Source organism: Mustelus asterias, chromosome 8 (assembly GCF_964213995.1).
Source record: "Mustelus asterias chromosome 8, sMusAst1.hap1.1, whole genome shotgun sequence".
NCBI lineage: Eukaryota > Metazoa > Chordata > Chondrichthyes > Carcharhiniformes > Triakidae > Mustelus > Mustelus asterias.
Genome location: NC_135808.1, coordinates 134,340,520 through 134,356,825, shown reverse-complemented (window position 1 = coordinate 134,356,825; position 16,306 = coordinate 134,340,520). Strand labels below are relative to the sequence as shown.

The window sequence follows — 16,306 nt, the reverse complement described above, 5'->3', positions numbered from 1 at the left end:
AGCATTCTTTCTAGTTATATAACAGCTTGGTATGGCTCCTGCTCTGCCCAAGACTGCAAGGAACTACAAAAGGTCGTGAATGTAGCCCAATCCATCACGCAAACCAGCCTCCCATCCATTGACTCTGTCTACACGTCCCACTGCCTCGGCAAAGCAGCCAGCATAATTAAGGACCCCACGCACCTCAGACATTCTCTCTTCCACCTTCTTCCGTCAGGAAAAAGATACGAAAGTCTGAGGTCACGTACCAACCGACTCAAGAACAGCTTCTTCCCTGCCGGCATCTCCACATCATGGCTGTCAGACTTTTGAATGGACCTACCTCGCATTAAGTTGATCTTTCTCTACACCCTAGCTATGACTGTAACACTACATTCTGCACTCTCTCCTTTCCTTCTCTATAAACAATACTTTTCACTTAATACTAATACATGTGACAATAATAAATCAAATCAAATTCTCTAGATACGGACCCACCTTCTCCCTGGCAACTGTTGGAGGCTGAATCAACTTGTTCTTAAACTTGGAATGAGCTTCTGAGTACATATTTACAACAACTTTAAGATCACCTGTTTCCACCTCCACACATAGAGTCAAAGGGTCATAAAGGTTTACAGCATGGAAACAGGCCCTTCGGCCCAACCTATCCATGCCGCCCAGTTTTTACCACTAAGCTAGTCCCAATTGCCTCCATTTGGCCCATATCCCTCTATACCCATCTTACCCATGTAACTGTCTAAATGCTTTTTAAAAGACAAAATTGTACCCGCCTCTACTACTACCTCTGGCAGCTCGTTCCAGACACTCACCACCCTCTGCGTGAAACAATTGCCCCTCTGGATACTTTTGTATCTCCCCTCTCACCTTAAACCTATGCCCTCTAGTTTTAGACTCCCCTTCCTTTGGGAAAAGTTGTTGACTATCTAGCTGATCTGTGCCCCTCATTATTTTAGAGACCTCTATAAAGATTAACCCTCAGCCTCCTACGCTCCAGGGAAAATAGGGAAAGAAGGGCTTCATGTCTGCTTCACCTTACCTGCTGCTGAGAGTCTCACCCATACATTTGTTATCCCTCAATTGACTATCCCAACATACTGTTGACAGGCCTCTCGACTTATACACTCTGCCAGCTTGAGATTCTGTCCGTCCATCACCCATGCTCTCGCTGACCTACAGTGGTTCTTGGTTAAACCACGCCTGGATTTTAAAATTTTCTGTGTTTTCAAATCCCTCCATGACCTCTCACCCAATCCCTATCTCTGAATTCTCCCCCCGTCCTACAACCCTGTCTGCTCCCTGAACTCTCCCAATTCTGGCCTCTTGAACATCCCCAATTTTAATTGCACCTGCACAGTGATTGGTTCTTCAGTGGCCTGGCCTCGAGGCTTTGGAATTTCCACCTTAAACTTCTCTCCTTCTGTCTTAAGATACCCCTCAGTGCTTACTTCATTGACCAATCTGCTGCTCACCCACAAAGATCTCCTTATGTGGATCAGTGTCAAATCTGATCTGATAATCAATCCTGTGAAGCACCTTGGGCTGTTTTAGTATATGAAAGGGGCTATATAAATGCAAGTTGTTGTTGCGATACAATTGAATCTATTAGGATCTTGAAAAGGAGATGCTAAGATTGAAGGAGGGAAATCTTTATTGGTTTCTGGTTTGATTTGATCTGATTTGATTTGATTTATTATTGTCACATGTATTAACATACAGTGAAAAGTATTGTTTCTTACGCACTATACAAACAAAGCATACCGTTCATAGAGAAGGAAACGAGAGAGTGCAGAATGTAATGTTACAGTCATAGCTAGGGTGTAGAGAAAGATCAACTTAATGCAAGGTAAGTCCATTCAAAAGTCTGACAGCAGCAGGGAAGAAACTGTCTTGAGTCAATTGGTACGTGACCTCAGACTTTTTTATCTTTTTCCTGAAGGAAGAAAATGAAAGCGGGAATGTCTGGGGTGCGTGGGATCCTTAATTATGCTGCCTGCTTTGCCAAGGCAGCGGGAAGTGTAGATGGGAAGTGTCGTCAGTGGATGGGAGGTTGGTTTGCGTGATGGATTCGGCTACATTCACAACCTTTTGTAGTTCCTTGCGATCTTGGGCAGAGCAGGAGCCATACCAAGCTGTGATCCAACCAGAAAGAATGCTTTCTATGGTGCATCTGTAAAGGTTGGTGAGAGTCGTAGCTGACATGCCAAATTTCCTTAGTTTTCTGAGAAAGTAGAGGTGTTGGTGGGCTTTCTTAACTATAGCGTAGTTATAGTGTATTAACTGGCATAGGGGGACCAGGACAGGTTGTTGGTGATCTGGACACCTAAAAACTCAAAGCTTTCAACCCTTTCTATTTCATCCCCGTTGATGTAGACAGGGGTATGTTCTATTACATTCATTTGGACGTACATTTACATTGGAGTTCCCAATGTTGAATTAAAGGGAATTTCTCCTAATCCAGTAATGGGTGTTGGATATGCAGGTTTACAGCCTAGAGACCGGGGAGGCGGTGAGAGAGGTGGTGCTGAGCCAGAGCTGGGCATTGTCAGTGCACACGCTAAAACTGACGTTGTGTTTTTGGATGTTGTTGCCAAGGGGCAGCGTGTAGATGAGAAGTCAGAACAGGCCAAGGATAGATCGAAAGATGATCGAATGATGGGTGGGGGTGGAAGTGGAGGACAATGCGGGGGACCGTCTGGTTCCAGTTAGGTAGATAATGGAAGCCGGTGAGAGCAGTCCCACCTAGCTGCACAACAGTGGGGAAGTTCTGAAGGAGGATGGTGCGGCCAACGTGTCAAAGGTTGCAGGCAGTTCGAGAAGAAAGGAAAGTTGACTTTTGTCACAGTGACGGTGGGATATCATTTGTGACTTTGATATGAAATGTTTCAATAAAATGACCGGGGCAGAAGCCTGATTGCAGGGAATCCCTGAACCATCTGTAACCTACGGAATGCAAGGCTAATTTATTTAACCTGATGATCTCATTCTTAGAGTTAGACTCGCTTTGTCTATCGTCTCAAACCATTATAACCTGCACATTAAAACAGCGATGGTTTATCAATCCTGCGGGATTCTCCCAGAGTCTTCAGGTTTATCTCCTGGGCACTCCTGTGCAAAGATCTTTGGAGAATTTCTGTGTATTCTCCATCGTCTTTGAACATTTTAGTTGATCAATACAGGGAGGGAGAGAAGGGATTGAAAAAACGGGTGGTATATAAAAAAGCCACTGTGGATTTTGAATGGTGATGTGATGTAACCTCCAGTAATACAGACAAGCAAAGTTGACAACTCTGTATACAATCGTGATCTGCTGACATACCTCAAAGCAACTGAGTTGATAAATACGTTGAGGGCTTCAGATTTTAAAATTTCATCCTTTTCCTCCTCTGTAAACTCACTGGGTGTATACTGCGTGCATGCGTTCCGAGGGTATGTCCTGAAACAGCAATCGTTTAAACGTGGTAAAAGTCTAGTCAGAATGCTTCAGTGCATTTTACACGATAATTCACATAAAATCCCACAGCTCAGATGGAGGCCATTTGTCCCATTGTGTCCCCGTGCTAGCTCTTGGAAAGAGATACCCAGTCACTCCCCTTGCCCATTCTCCCGAGTTTGGCAAATGTCTCCTTTTCAACAATTTCCCCAATTGCCTTTTGCAAGTTATTATTGAATCTGCTTCCACCACCCTTTCAGGCAGCACATTCCAGATAAGAACAACTCACTGCGTCAAATAAATTCTCAGTTCCCCTCAGTTCTTTTGCTGATTACCTTGGGCAGGATTTTCAGATGGGATTGGGTCTGGATTTAGGGGCGGCACGGTGACACAGTGGTTAGCACTGTTGCCTCACAGTGCCAAGGACACAGGTTCGATTCCCGGCTTGGGTCACTGTCTGTGTGGAGTTTGCATGTTCTCCCCGTGTCTGCGTGGGTTTCCTCCGGGTGCTCTGGTTTCCTCCCACAGTCCAAAGATGTGCAGGTTAGGTGCATTGGCCGTGCTAAATTGCCCCTTAGTGTCCCGGGATGCGTAGGTTTGAGGGATTAGTGGGGTAAATATGTGGGTTATGGGATAGGGCCTGGGTGGGATTGTGGTCGGTGCAGATTCGATGGGCCGAATGGTCTCTTTCTGCACTGTGGGAATTCTATGATTCAGCAGACCCTGCCGTGTGGGTCATGATGGTGGAGGTGGTTTGCCATTGGCCAGCGGCGGGATCTTCTGGTTCCACCATTATCAGCAGGGATTCCCGAAGGTGCACCCTTCCCCATCAGGAAACCCGGGGCTGTCGGCAGGAACCAGGAGATCCCACCAGCGTGAATGGCAAGGAAATTTCAGCTCCTAAATCTGTGCTGCCTGCCTGCCACTGGCAATAGTTTCGCTTGATTAACTCTTCCAAAACTCTTCATGAATATTCCTTAAACTTCTCAACAACCCTAGCTTCTCTCGTCTCTCCTAGAACCATCTGGATAAATCTCCTCAGCGCTGAATCCAATGCTTTGTTGCTGTTTCTATCATCCCCTCAGGGAGTGCGTTTTAAAGTGCAAGAACTCACAATGCAAATAAAACAAAAATCTCCTCATCCCACTCCCCGGTTCTTGAGCCATGACCTTAAACCTGTGGGAGGTTTTCCTTCAGTAATGGGATGGGCCATTGCTGACAGATCAGCATCTATTCTCCATCCCCTAACTACCCTTGGCAAGCTGGCATGTCTATCACTTTCTGGATACCTGTGTGGGTTTTCTCGGCCACTTCAGAGAACTGTTAAGATTCGAAAGCATTGCTGTGGGTCTGGAGTCACGTGGAGGCCCAGAACAGTAAGCAGCTGTACAAGCAAATTTCCTTCCCTAGAGGGCTTTAAGGAACTTTTACAGGTGAACTTTTACAGCAATCCAGTTATTACATGTTCACCCTTCTTTATACTAGCTTTTTAAATTTCAATTCCAGATTTACTTAGTTAATGGAATTTAAATTCCCTAGCTGTGTGGGGAGGGGATTAGTCTAGGCTTCTGGATTGCTAAGTGCTCATGGTGGATTGGCCGTACTAAATTCTCCCTCAGTGTATCCGAACAGGTGCCGGAATGTGGCGACTAGGGGATTTCCACAGTAACTTCATTGCAGTGTTAACGTAAGCCTACTTGTGACTAATAAATAAACTTTAATCCACTAACATTACCATGTGCTGCTAGTTAAGCCAGTTAAGCTGGTTAATGACATTCCCCATCAGCGGAATGTGCAAATAAACCACCACTTGGTTCGGAACACATGATCGGCACGGGCTTGGAGGGCCGAAGGGCCTGTTCCTGTGCTGTATTGTTCTTTGTTCTTTTGGTAGTTAAGGCCATTCCAGGTACTGTTCACATCACTGGTGGGTAGGTTAAGGTTGGCAGCACACTAGTTAATCAGCACATTAACTCACCATAATGTCTGCGTGCTGTTTTCCTCCAATATGCTGACGGCCTGTACCCCGATATCCCTCTCCAGCTTTTTAATGCTGAAATTCTTGTCCTGGTAGGACATGCACTCCATGTAGCTATCCTTCGTTTCAAGGTCATTGCGATCGTCAAATTTCACCGGTGCCCCAAACTCTCTCCGGATACGCGAAATCATAAATTTCACCTGCGTTGAATGTTTAGACATTGGACAATCAGAATAATAAATTTGTGCCACCTCATTTACTTTTCTTGCGAGGAATGGACCTGATATCAACCACAGAACCATAGAAAGGTTACAGTGCAGAAAGAGGCCATTCAGTCCATCGTATCCAGGCTGGCCAAGAAAAAGAAAATAGGAGCTGGCTGCTGATTTTAATCCCATTTCCCAGCACCTGGTCCATAGCTTTGCAGGTTCCAGCATTTCAGATGTAGGTCAAAATACTTTTTAAATTAGCTGAGCCTTTCAGACTGAGCTACCAACTTAGTGAATTCCAGACACCCACCACCCTTGAGTGACAGTTCATCCTGTCTCTCGGAATTGCTTCCAATAATTTTCCCACTGCTGTCTGTCAGGATATGATGTGGAGATGCCGGCGTTGGACTGGGGTAAACACAGTAAGAAGGTTAACAACACCAGGTTAAAGTCCAACAGGTTTATTTGGTAGCAAAAGCCACACAAGCTTTCGGAGCTCTAAGCCCCTTCTTCAGGTGAGTGGGAATTCTGTTCACAAACAGAGCATATAAAGACACAGACTCAATTTACATGAATAATGGTTGGAATGCGAATACTTACAGTCTGTGTCTTTATAAGCTCTGTTTGTGAACAGAATTCCCACTCACCTGAAGAAGGGGCTTAGAGCTCCGAAAGCTTGTGTGGCTTTTGCTACCAAATAAACCTGTTGGACTTTAACCTGGTGTTGTCAGGATATGGGCAGGCGATTAGACTCATAGAGTTATAGAGTCGTAGAGGTTTACAGCATGGAAACAGGCCCTTTGGCCCAATTTGTCCATGCTGTCCCTTTTTTTAACCCCTAAGCTATTGCCCGTGTTTGGCCCATATCCCTCTATACCCATCTTATCCACGTAACTGTCTAAACGTTTTTTAAAAGACAAAATTGTATCCACCTCTATAACTACCTCTGGCAGCTTGTTCCAGACACTCACCACTCTCTGTGTGAAAAAATTGCCCCTCTGGACACTTTTGTATCTCTCCCCTCTCACCTTAAACCTATGCCCTCTAGCTTTAGACTCCCCTGCCTTTGACTATCTAGCTGATTTATGCCCCTCATTATTTTATAGACCTCTTTCAGGTCACTCCTAAGCCTCCTATGCTCCAGAGAAAAAAGTCCCAGTCTATCCATCCTCTCCTTATACTCAAACAATCAAGTCCCGGTAGCATCCTAGTAAATCTTCTCTGCCCTCTTTCTAATTTAATAATATCCTTTCTATAATAGGGTGACCAGAACTGTACACAGTATTCCAAGTGTGGCCTTACCAATGTCTTATACAACTTCAACAAGACGTCCCAACTCCTGTATTCAATGTTCTGACCAATGAAACCAAGCATGCCAAATGCCTTCTTCACCACTCTGTCCACCTGTGACTCCACTTTCAAGGAGCTATGAACCTGTACCTGTACCCCTAGACCTCTTTGTTCTATAACTCTCCCCAATGCCCTACCATTTAACTCAGTGAGTCCTGCCCTGGTTCAATCTACCAAAATGCATCACCTCGCATTTATCTAAATTAAACTCCATCTGCCATCCGTCAGCCCACTGGCCCAATTGCTCAAGATGCAATCCTAGATAACCTTCTTCACTGTCCACTATGCCACCAATCTTGATGTCATCTGCAAACCTATTAACCATACCTCCTAAATCCTCATCCAAATCATTAATGTAAAAGACAAATAACAGTGGACCCAACACCGATCCCTGAGGCACTTCTGATGTTGTGATGGAGGGAAGATCACTGATGAAGTAGCTGAAGATGGTTGGGTCTAGGATACTATCCTGAAGAACTCCTGCAAAGATGTGCTGGTATTGAGGTATCTGGCTCTACCAACCATAGCCATCTTCCTTTAAACTAGGAATGACTCCAACCGGTGAAACATTTCCTCCCCCAATTCACATAGATTTAAATGAGCTTGGCTCATTCTAGGTCAAATGCTCCCCCGATGTCGTGGGCAATCACTCTCACCTCATTTAACCTCTGAAATTCAACTCTTTTCTCCATTTTTGGACAAAGGTTGCAATGAAATCAGAAGCGGAACCCAAATCTAGCGTCAGCGAGCAGAATATTGCTGAGTAAGTGCTGCTGGATAGCACCATCAACATCATCACTGATGATCGAGAGTAGACTGACGGGGCAGTAATTGACCAGGTTGGATTTGTCCTGCTTTTTGTGTGTGTGACGTGCCTGGACAATTTTCCACAGTGCCAGGGCGATGCCAGGGATGTAACTGGACTGCAACAGCTTGGCTAGGGACAGGGCTAGTCCTTAAGCTCAGGTCTACAGTGTTATTGCCGGAATGTTGCCAGGGCCCATCACCTCTGAAGTGTCTAGTGTTTTCACCTGTTTCTTGATATCATGATTGGCAAGATAAGTTGAGGGGCCACTTTGTAATTGGGATTTTATAGGTTGTGAGCAAGGTATTTGCTGCCCATTCCTAAGTGCCCTTGAGGTGAGTGGCTTTCTAGGCCATTTCAGAGGGCAGATAGGAGTCAGAAACATGAGCCTTGGGTCACATTTTGGCCAGGTAAGGATGACGGATTCCATCTCCTAAAGGAGACTGGTGAGCCAGGTGGGTTTTAAAATAATTAATAATAGTTTCATGGTCACCCGTACAAGAATAATTTTCAATTCAGATTTATTTATTGAATTGAAATTTCACCAGCTACACTGCTCGGTTTTGAATCCCCTAGCTATAGCCTGGCCTCTGGGTTACTGGTCCAGTGACATTACCATTGCTTCATTTTAGAAGATATTGCTTGATTTGGAATGCACGGCCTGATTGGAGGTGGATACAGATCCAATAGTGACACTCACATTGTATAGACGGTTAAAATACAATCACTGTAAGTGTCTCCTGATTATTGCCCTTCAGTCACTGGAATCAGCCTTTTCTTATTGACTCTTATCTGGGCGTACAGCCTCTCAGCACCTGGATACTGGGCAGGCATCAGGAACCATTTCTTCCCAGGTTGACCCTTGTACACCAGCAGCCATCCCCGGGATCTGAATGTTGGACTGAAGAGGTAAGGAACTTGCTACTCAGCAAGGATAAAGGCACCATAACACTGCCCAGAAAGTGAGCGCAGACCTGGACAATGCACTTCCTGTGATCACAGAATGTGGCTCAGTGAATGGAACAAAATGTCTTGGACTCAGGTGTGCAGGGATCTGATTGGTTGGTTTGTCAGGGCTGGGTAGGTGCAGCTGATGACCCACTGTGGGAATCCACCAATGGTGACAAACCCCAGTGCCCTCTGTGTCTTTGCTGGTCAAAATGGACACTGTTCCACGCCCTCCAAAACAGGCAGCGGTGATGTGGCTGATGGTACAGTGAGCTGTTCAGCTAAGAGCCAGCTCCAGCTCTCTGCTGTAGGGCTCCAAGTCTGGGATGATGCCCTTTGGGGCATGGCTGAGACCTTAGAACAAACAAAGAACAAAGAACAATACAGCACAGGAACAGGCCCTTCGGCCCTCCAAGCCCACGCCGCTTCCTGGTCCAAACTAGACCATTCTTTTGTATCCCTCCATTCCCACTCCGTTCATGTGGCTATCTAGATAAGTCTTAAACGTTCCCAGTGTGTCCGCCTCCACCACCTTGCCCGGCAGCGCATTCCAGGCCCCCACCATCCTCTGTGTAAAATACATCCTTCCTTATTTAATTTTAAACGCAAGGCCCATTGCCCAGTGCAACATTGAGTCACAGAGGTTTTTTATTCATTCGTCTGACATGAACATCACTGGCTGGTCCAGCATTTATTGCCCATCTCTAGTTGCCCTTGGAGAGCAGTTGAGAGTCAAGCACATTGCTGTGGCTCTGGAGTCACATGTAGGCCAGATCGGGTAAGGACGGCAGATTTCCTTCCCTAAAGGACGTTAGTGAAGCAGATGGGTTTTTCCGACAATCGACAATGGTTTCATGGTCATCAATAGATTCTTAATTCCAGATATTGGAAGATACAGATACAGCATGGAAACAGGCCCTTCGGCCCAACTTAGAAATCATAGAAACCCTACAGTGCAGAAAGAGGCCATTTGGCCCATCGAGTCTGCACCGACCACAATCCCACCCAGACCCCTACATATTAACCTGCTAATCCCTCAAACCTACACATCTCAGTACACTAAGGGGCAATTTTAGCATGGCCAATCAACCTAACCCGCACATCTTTGGACTGTGGGAGGAAACCGGAGCACCCGGAGGAAACCCACGCAGACACGAGGAGAATGTGCAAACTCCACACAAACAGTGACCCAAGCCGGGAATCGAACCCAGGTCCCTGGAGCTCTGAAGCAGCAGTGCTAACCACTGTGCTACCGTGCCGTCCATGCTGCTCTTTTTTCTAACCACGAAGCTAATCCCAATTGCCCGCGTTTGGCCCATATGCCTCTATACCCATCTTACCCATGTAACTGTCTAAATGTTTTGTGCACATGTGCAAGGTGAGGGAGGAAATTTGCCAAATTAGACTGGCCCCTTTGAAATTGACTCTGAACATGCTTTGTCCCAACTAAGATGCCACAAAAGTGAAGGAAATATCTGACCTTTGTTGGTGATTCGACAACTTTCTCTTGTTCAATTTCAACACCACTTCCCAAATCAATCCAGTTTCTAATTTGGAAATCTCTGATAAATATTTCATCTTCCTCTTCCTCCTCCTGCTTTACCTCCTGTTTCAGCTCAAGTGACTGCAAGGAAGAGAAAACATATTTATTTTTTTAAAAACATGCAGTTTCAGTGACCTTTTTAATAACCTTTCACTTTTCAAGAGGTCACACCAGGTCATTGGGTCACAGCAGCAGGTGAGCTGAAACGCCAGGATGACTCTCTTCCCAAAAGGCTGCTGAGGCTCGGCAATAGTGTGGAAAACCGGGATTTTTGTTAGGCAAGGGAATGAACAATGGCATAAAACACCGGCTCAGCCTCAACTGGAGAATTCGCCGGAATTCTACCACCCCGCCCAACACGGAATCGGAGCGGGCGAGGGGCGGACAATGGAAAGGTCTGTTGACCTCAGGTGGGATTTTCCGGTCTCGGGTCGAGCAAGGCTATAAAATCCAGCCAATTGTGTCCCGTTCTGGACACCACAATTCAGGAAAGGTGTGAAGGAATCAGGGAGAGTGCAGAAAATGGCTGCAGGGATGAGGAAGTTCAACGACATTGATAGGTTGGGGAGGTTGGACTGTTGAACCTTGAAGAAGAGGAGGTTAAGAAGAGATTTGAACATAGAACATAGAAAGCCACAGCACAAACAGGCCCTTCGGCCCACAAGTTGCGCCGATCACATCCCCACCTCTAGGCCTATCTATAGCCCTCAATACCATTAAATCCCATGTACTCATCCAGAAGTCTCTTAAAAGACCCCAACGAGTTTGCCTCCACCACCACCGACGTCAGCCGATTCCACTCACCCACCACCCTCTGAGTGAAAAACTTACCCCTGACATCTCCTCTGTACCTACCCCCCAGCACCTTAAACCTGTGTCCTCTCGTAGCAACCATTTCAGCCCTTGGAAATAGCCTCTGAGAGTCTACCCTATCCAGACCTCTCAACATCTTGTAAACCTCTATCAGGTCACCTCTCATCCTTCGTCTCTCCAGGGAGAAGAGACCAAGCTCCCTCAACCTATCCTCATAAGGCATGCCCCCCAATCCAGGCAACATCCTTGTAAATCTCCTCTGCACCCTTTCAATGGCTTCAACATCTTTCCTGTAATGAGGTGACCAGAACTGCGCGCAGTACTCCAAGTGGGGTCTAAACAGGGTTGATTGAAGTGTTCAAAACCATGAGGGATTGGGGCAGAGTAGTTAGGGAGAAACTGTTCCCATGGATGGAAGGGTCGAGAACCAGAGGGCACAGACTTAACGTAATTGGCAAAAGAAGCAATGGTGGTACGAGGGGAAACATTTAAACGCAGCGAGTGGTTAGGGTCTGCACTCCACTGCCTGAGAGTGTGGTGGAGGGAGGTTGAATGGAGGTATTCGAAAGGGAATTCGACTGTTATCTGTGAAGGAAAAATGTTCAGGGTTATGAGAAGAAGAAGGGGGAATAACACTACGTGGGTTGCTCATTCAGCGAGCCTGTACTGACACGATGGGCCGAATGTGGGTGGGTTTCTCCAGCTGTGCATGCCCCAAAACTGGAAATTCCTGCCCGATCACAACGGACAATTGAATGGTCGGCCGAATTTTCTGTCTGGCCTGCTACAATTCCCACAGCGAGTGAGACCAGGGAATTTCAGCCTATAACAATTCCATGATTTCTGTGAACAGATATGAAACAAAGCGGGTAAATGCAGGTGGGGTACAGGTCAATACTCGGATAGCAGGACAGGCTCAAGGGGCTGAATGACCTCTTCTTGTGCCTGTATTCCTCTTATGTTCTACTAGGGATTTCCAATTCCAACCTTATTACATGGACCAGCTCATCATACACACACACTGTTAACTGTCACCTTCATGGTCAAGTCGGCATGCTGCAGGTGAAACCTGAGATTTACCAGCTAACCGGGCGTTTCCTGCATCATTCCGATGGCTAGTTTTTATTTTCACATCACAATCAAATCTTCAGAATGGGGAAACACCAAACTGCCTTCCTTTTCTGGTCGACATTCAGGGTGTACGTTCTTCACACACTCAGGGCATTGTAACGTAGCAAAGATGTGAAGGCCGTGAATAGGAAGGGGGCGGGAGGGGTGGCGGGACCTCTCCCAGAGGAATAGCAAGGATCAGGAAGTTCATTTATGTGGAAAGGACAGAGAAGCTGCAATTGATCTTTCGTAAAGCAGAGATGGTGAAAATAAATATTCAAGATCGTTCAACCAAGGGGCTTAAGGCTCCGAAAGCTTGTGGCTTTTGCTACCAAATAAACCTGTTGGACTTTAACCTGGTGTTGTTAAACTTCTTACTCTAATCTCTCTCCACAGATGTTGGAGCGTGGATTACAGGGTCAAAGGTAGGGTTCTGAAGACTGTGGAGGAACAGAGAGATCTTGGGGTTCATATCCACAGATCTCTAAAGGTTGCCACTCAAGTGGCTAGAGCTGTGAGGAAGGCCTATAGTGTGTTAGCTTTTATTAACAGGGGGTTGGAGTTTAAGAGCCGTGGGGTTATGCTGCAACTGTACAGGACCTTGGTAAGACCGCATTTGGAATATTGTGTGCAGTTCTGGTCACCTCACTATAAGAAGGATGTGGAAGCGCTGGAAAGAGTGCAGAGGAGATTTACCAGGATGCTGCCTGGTTTGGAGGGTAGGTCTTATGAGGAAAGGTTGAGGGAGCTAGGGCTGTTCTCTCTGGAGCGGAGGAGGCTGAGGGGAGAGCTGAGTGGAGACTTAATAGAGGTTTATAAAATGATGAAGGGGATAGATAGAGTGAACGTTCAAAGACTATTTCCTCAGGTGGTTGGAGCTATTACAAGGGGGCATAACTATAGGGTTCGTGGTGGGAGATACAGGAAGGATATCAGAGGTAGGTTCTTTACGCAGAGAGTGGTTGGGGTGTGGAATGGACTGCCTGCAGTGATAGTGGAGTCAGACACTTTAGGAACATTTAAGCGGTTATTGGATAGGCACATGGAGCACACCAGGACGATAGGGAGTGGGATAGCTTGATCTTGGTTTCAGATAAAGCTCGGCACAACATCGTGGGCCGAAGGGCCTGTTCTGTGCTGTACTGTTCTATGTTCTATGTTGTCAGACCTGCTGAGATTTTCCAGTATTTTCTGTTTTTATTGCCCTTAGAGAGGGCATTCTAGGATTTTGACCCAGTGACAGTGAAGGAAGTGATTCTTTTATCGTGGGGCCATTTTAACATTATTGACATGTGAAAGTGGGCTGGCCGTTTTACCCCTCACCCAGTTTTTTTTTCATGATGGGTTTTGATGAGGTATTACAGTGGATTGGGAGCAGCTGTTCCTGCCAGGCCTTTTACAGAGGTCACTGCTCTCTCTGCTGGTGCTGGTGGCCAAAGGAAGGTGCCAAGCCCACTCTGAGACAATTACCTCTTCACCTCTTGCCCCCCCCCCCTCCCCCCCATCCCCAGTTACATCAGCCAACAGCTGTGAAAAACTCACCCAAAATTAGGCCACTCATCCTCCACTTTGTGATTAGAAAGGCAGAATTGCAATTTCTATTATCTACTGTTTTAAAAGGCATGGATTCGGAAGATGGAGAGATACTTCCCCACTGCTGGGGGTGGGGAGACCAGGTCAAGAGAATAAAATCAGACCCAGGCCATTCAGGAGAGAAATGAGGAAACAAGGCTTCACACAAAGGGCAATAGAATTAGGGAACTCCCCATCACAAAAAAAATAAATGCTAACTCAAGTAACAAATTTCTATCTGAGAATGATGGATTTAAATAAAAAGATTATGGAGCCAAGATGGGTGGGTAGAGTTTGGATACAGATTAGCAATGATCTCATTGAAAGGGAGTACAGAATTGAACATAAGAACATAAGAACTAGGAGCAGGAGTCGGCCATCTGCCTCCTTGAGCCTGCCCCGCCATTCAATAAGATCATGGCTGATCTTTTCGTGGACTCAGCTCCACTTACCCGCCCGCTCACCATAACCCTTAATTCCTTTACTGTTCAAAAATTTATCTATCCTTGCCTTAAAAACATTCAATGAGGTAGCCTCAACTGCTTCACTGGGCAGGGAATTCCACAGATTCACAACCCTTTGTGTGAAGAAGTTCCTCCTCAACTCAGTCCCCTAGTTCTAGTTTCACCCACCACCCACCAGAGGGGCTGAATGGCCTCCTCCTCTTTCTATGTTAAAAAACTCTCATACCTGTAAGATCACATCTCTCATCGTTTCATTTATAACCATGTAGAAACTTTGGCCGTACTTGAAATCTTTGTCAAAAGCAATTAGAAAGTCATCTGCTGAATGCTCCTGTGTTTAAAAAAAAAATCAAAGTTGCTTTAGTGGGTTATCTCTAAAATTCCTACAGAGCCACGTGGAATCACAGTCAGAGCTCAACAGGAGCATTGCTGGATCAATATCGCATCCTCTCGAACCCCCTCAAGTGCTAACTCTCATTGCAAATTCCATTTCCTTGTAATATTAATCATTGTTCAGGGTTGTATTTCAAGTCAAATGCAGAATTTAATTTTAGCACATTCATAAAGACATCCTAATGCTTGAAAAGAGGATTTATTTCCCATGGGAGGAATCAAAGTGATACTTGAGTTTAGTTCAACAAAAAGAGACATTGTCGGAACTTTTTGTCTCGCACACATCAGGACAATATGCAAGGATACCAAATATAAAGGAACAACTGTCTATACTGCGTGAGAAGTGACTGCTGATTGGTTGGCAAGTGGAATCAGCACTTTGTCCTCACTGCAGGGTAAATTGTTGTTCCCGTTACAATTTGTCAATATCTGTCTTTCTTTCCAGCAGTTATCAAGCTCTGTACCACTAAATGACTATTTGTCATGTGAAACTGTTAGGTTAGGTGGATTGGCCATGCTAAATTGCCCCTTAGTGTCTAAAGATGTGGAGGTTAAGTGGATTGGCCATGGTAAATGTATGGGGTTACGGAGGTAGGGCAAGGGGGGCCTGGGTAAGATACTCATGCGGCGAGTCGATGCAGACTTGATGGGCTGAATGGCCTCCTTCTGCACTGTAAGAATTTTATGGTTCTATAGGGATTCTACTATCAATGTAATACTGATGTTTTAAAATTGCAAGTTAAACCAGTCTGCCTGAATTATTACAGCAAGCAGGATGATAAGAATTGGGGAAAATTAAGATTAAAAATGAAACTGTGATGAAAGAAAATAGGACCATCAGCTGGTGAGGACAGATTCTGAAGAGATGTTGAGATGCAATTAGCATATCAGTGAGAAAAGCAAGTGTGACTAGAGGAAAACAAAGGGGGGTATAGAAACGATAACTTCAAAGTGGAGAGATAAGGGAATTGGCACTTATTTGCGAGAAGCCGGCTCCACAGGGTGGGTAACAGCAAAGGGAAAGAATGATATATCCATAGCACTATGTCTGGGGACACAGCCACAACTAACATCACAGCCACACACTCAGTCTCCTGAATAGAAACAGCAGTTTTTGCCTTCGCTGAAACTGAAGATGGTTTTCCCAAACGTGGCCACCTGTGTGTGGTAATTATTTGCTGGATTTAACTCATCGAATTCCATAATGTTGGATGTTGTTTGAGAACAAAGGGGCATCTCAGAGTTCAGGAAATGTAGGTGGTTAAGAACACGGGGTAACTTCATGTAACAGTGTGTGTGTATGGCCATTAGTGTAATTAAATGTATTGTTGCAGTGTATTATAGTCCTTCTTGTCATGTGTTTTTTTTTCCTTTTACAATAATAAATATTCTTTATTAATTGTTGACACAAAGAACTAACTATTCTTCATTAGTTCTCATTTCTTTCCTCACATTATACCAAATTGAAAATATACACCACTAAGAACCGCTGTTCCAAGTTGTCCTGGGTTTTGGGACATCCTTGCATCTAACATCAGAGGGGGGTTCTTAACAAGGATTAAAAGGCTAAATATTGCAAGTGGTATTTTGGCCAGTTATAAATATTACCTCAATGATTTGTAGTTTAATGGTGATTGGTCAGAACTCTTACCCGCTATATACACCTTCCAGGTGGCTTAAACATGTCAGGA

General features: G+C 45.3%; 1 protein-coding gene across 1 annotated transcript in view; it reads right to left on the bottom strand.

Moving 5' to 3' along the window:
• dnai3 (dynein axonemal intermediate chain 3) overlaps positions 1–16,306 on the bottom strand; it is a 94,668-nt gene that overhangs the window by 67,371 nt on the left and 10,991 nt on the right. The window contains exons 4-7 of the mRNA XM_078219227.1: positions 14,449–14,553; positions 10,201–10,344; positions 5,409–5,608; positions 3,317–3,433 (exon numbers count right to left, since the gene is read on the bottom strand). Of these exons, the coding sequence (XP_078075353.1) occupies positions 3,317–3,433; positions 5,409–5,608; positions 10,201–10,344; positions 14,449–14,553 (566 nt within the window). The remainder of the gene's footprint in view (positions 1–3,316; positions 3,434–5,408; positions 5,609–10,200; positions 10,345–14,448; positions 14,554–16,306) is intronic.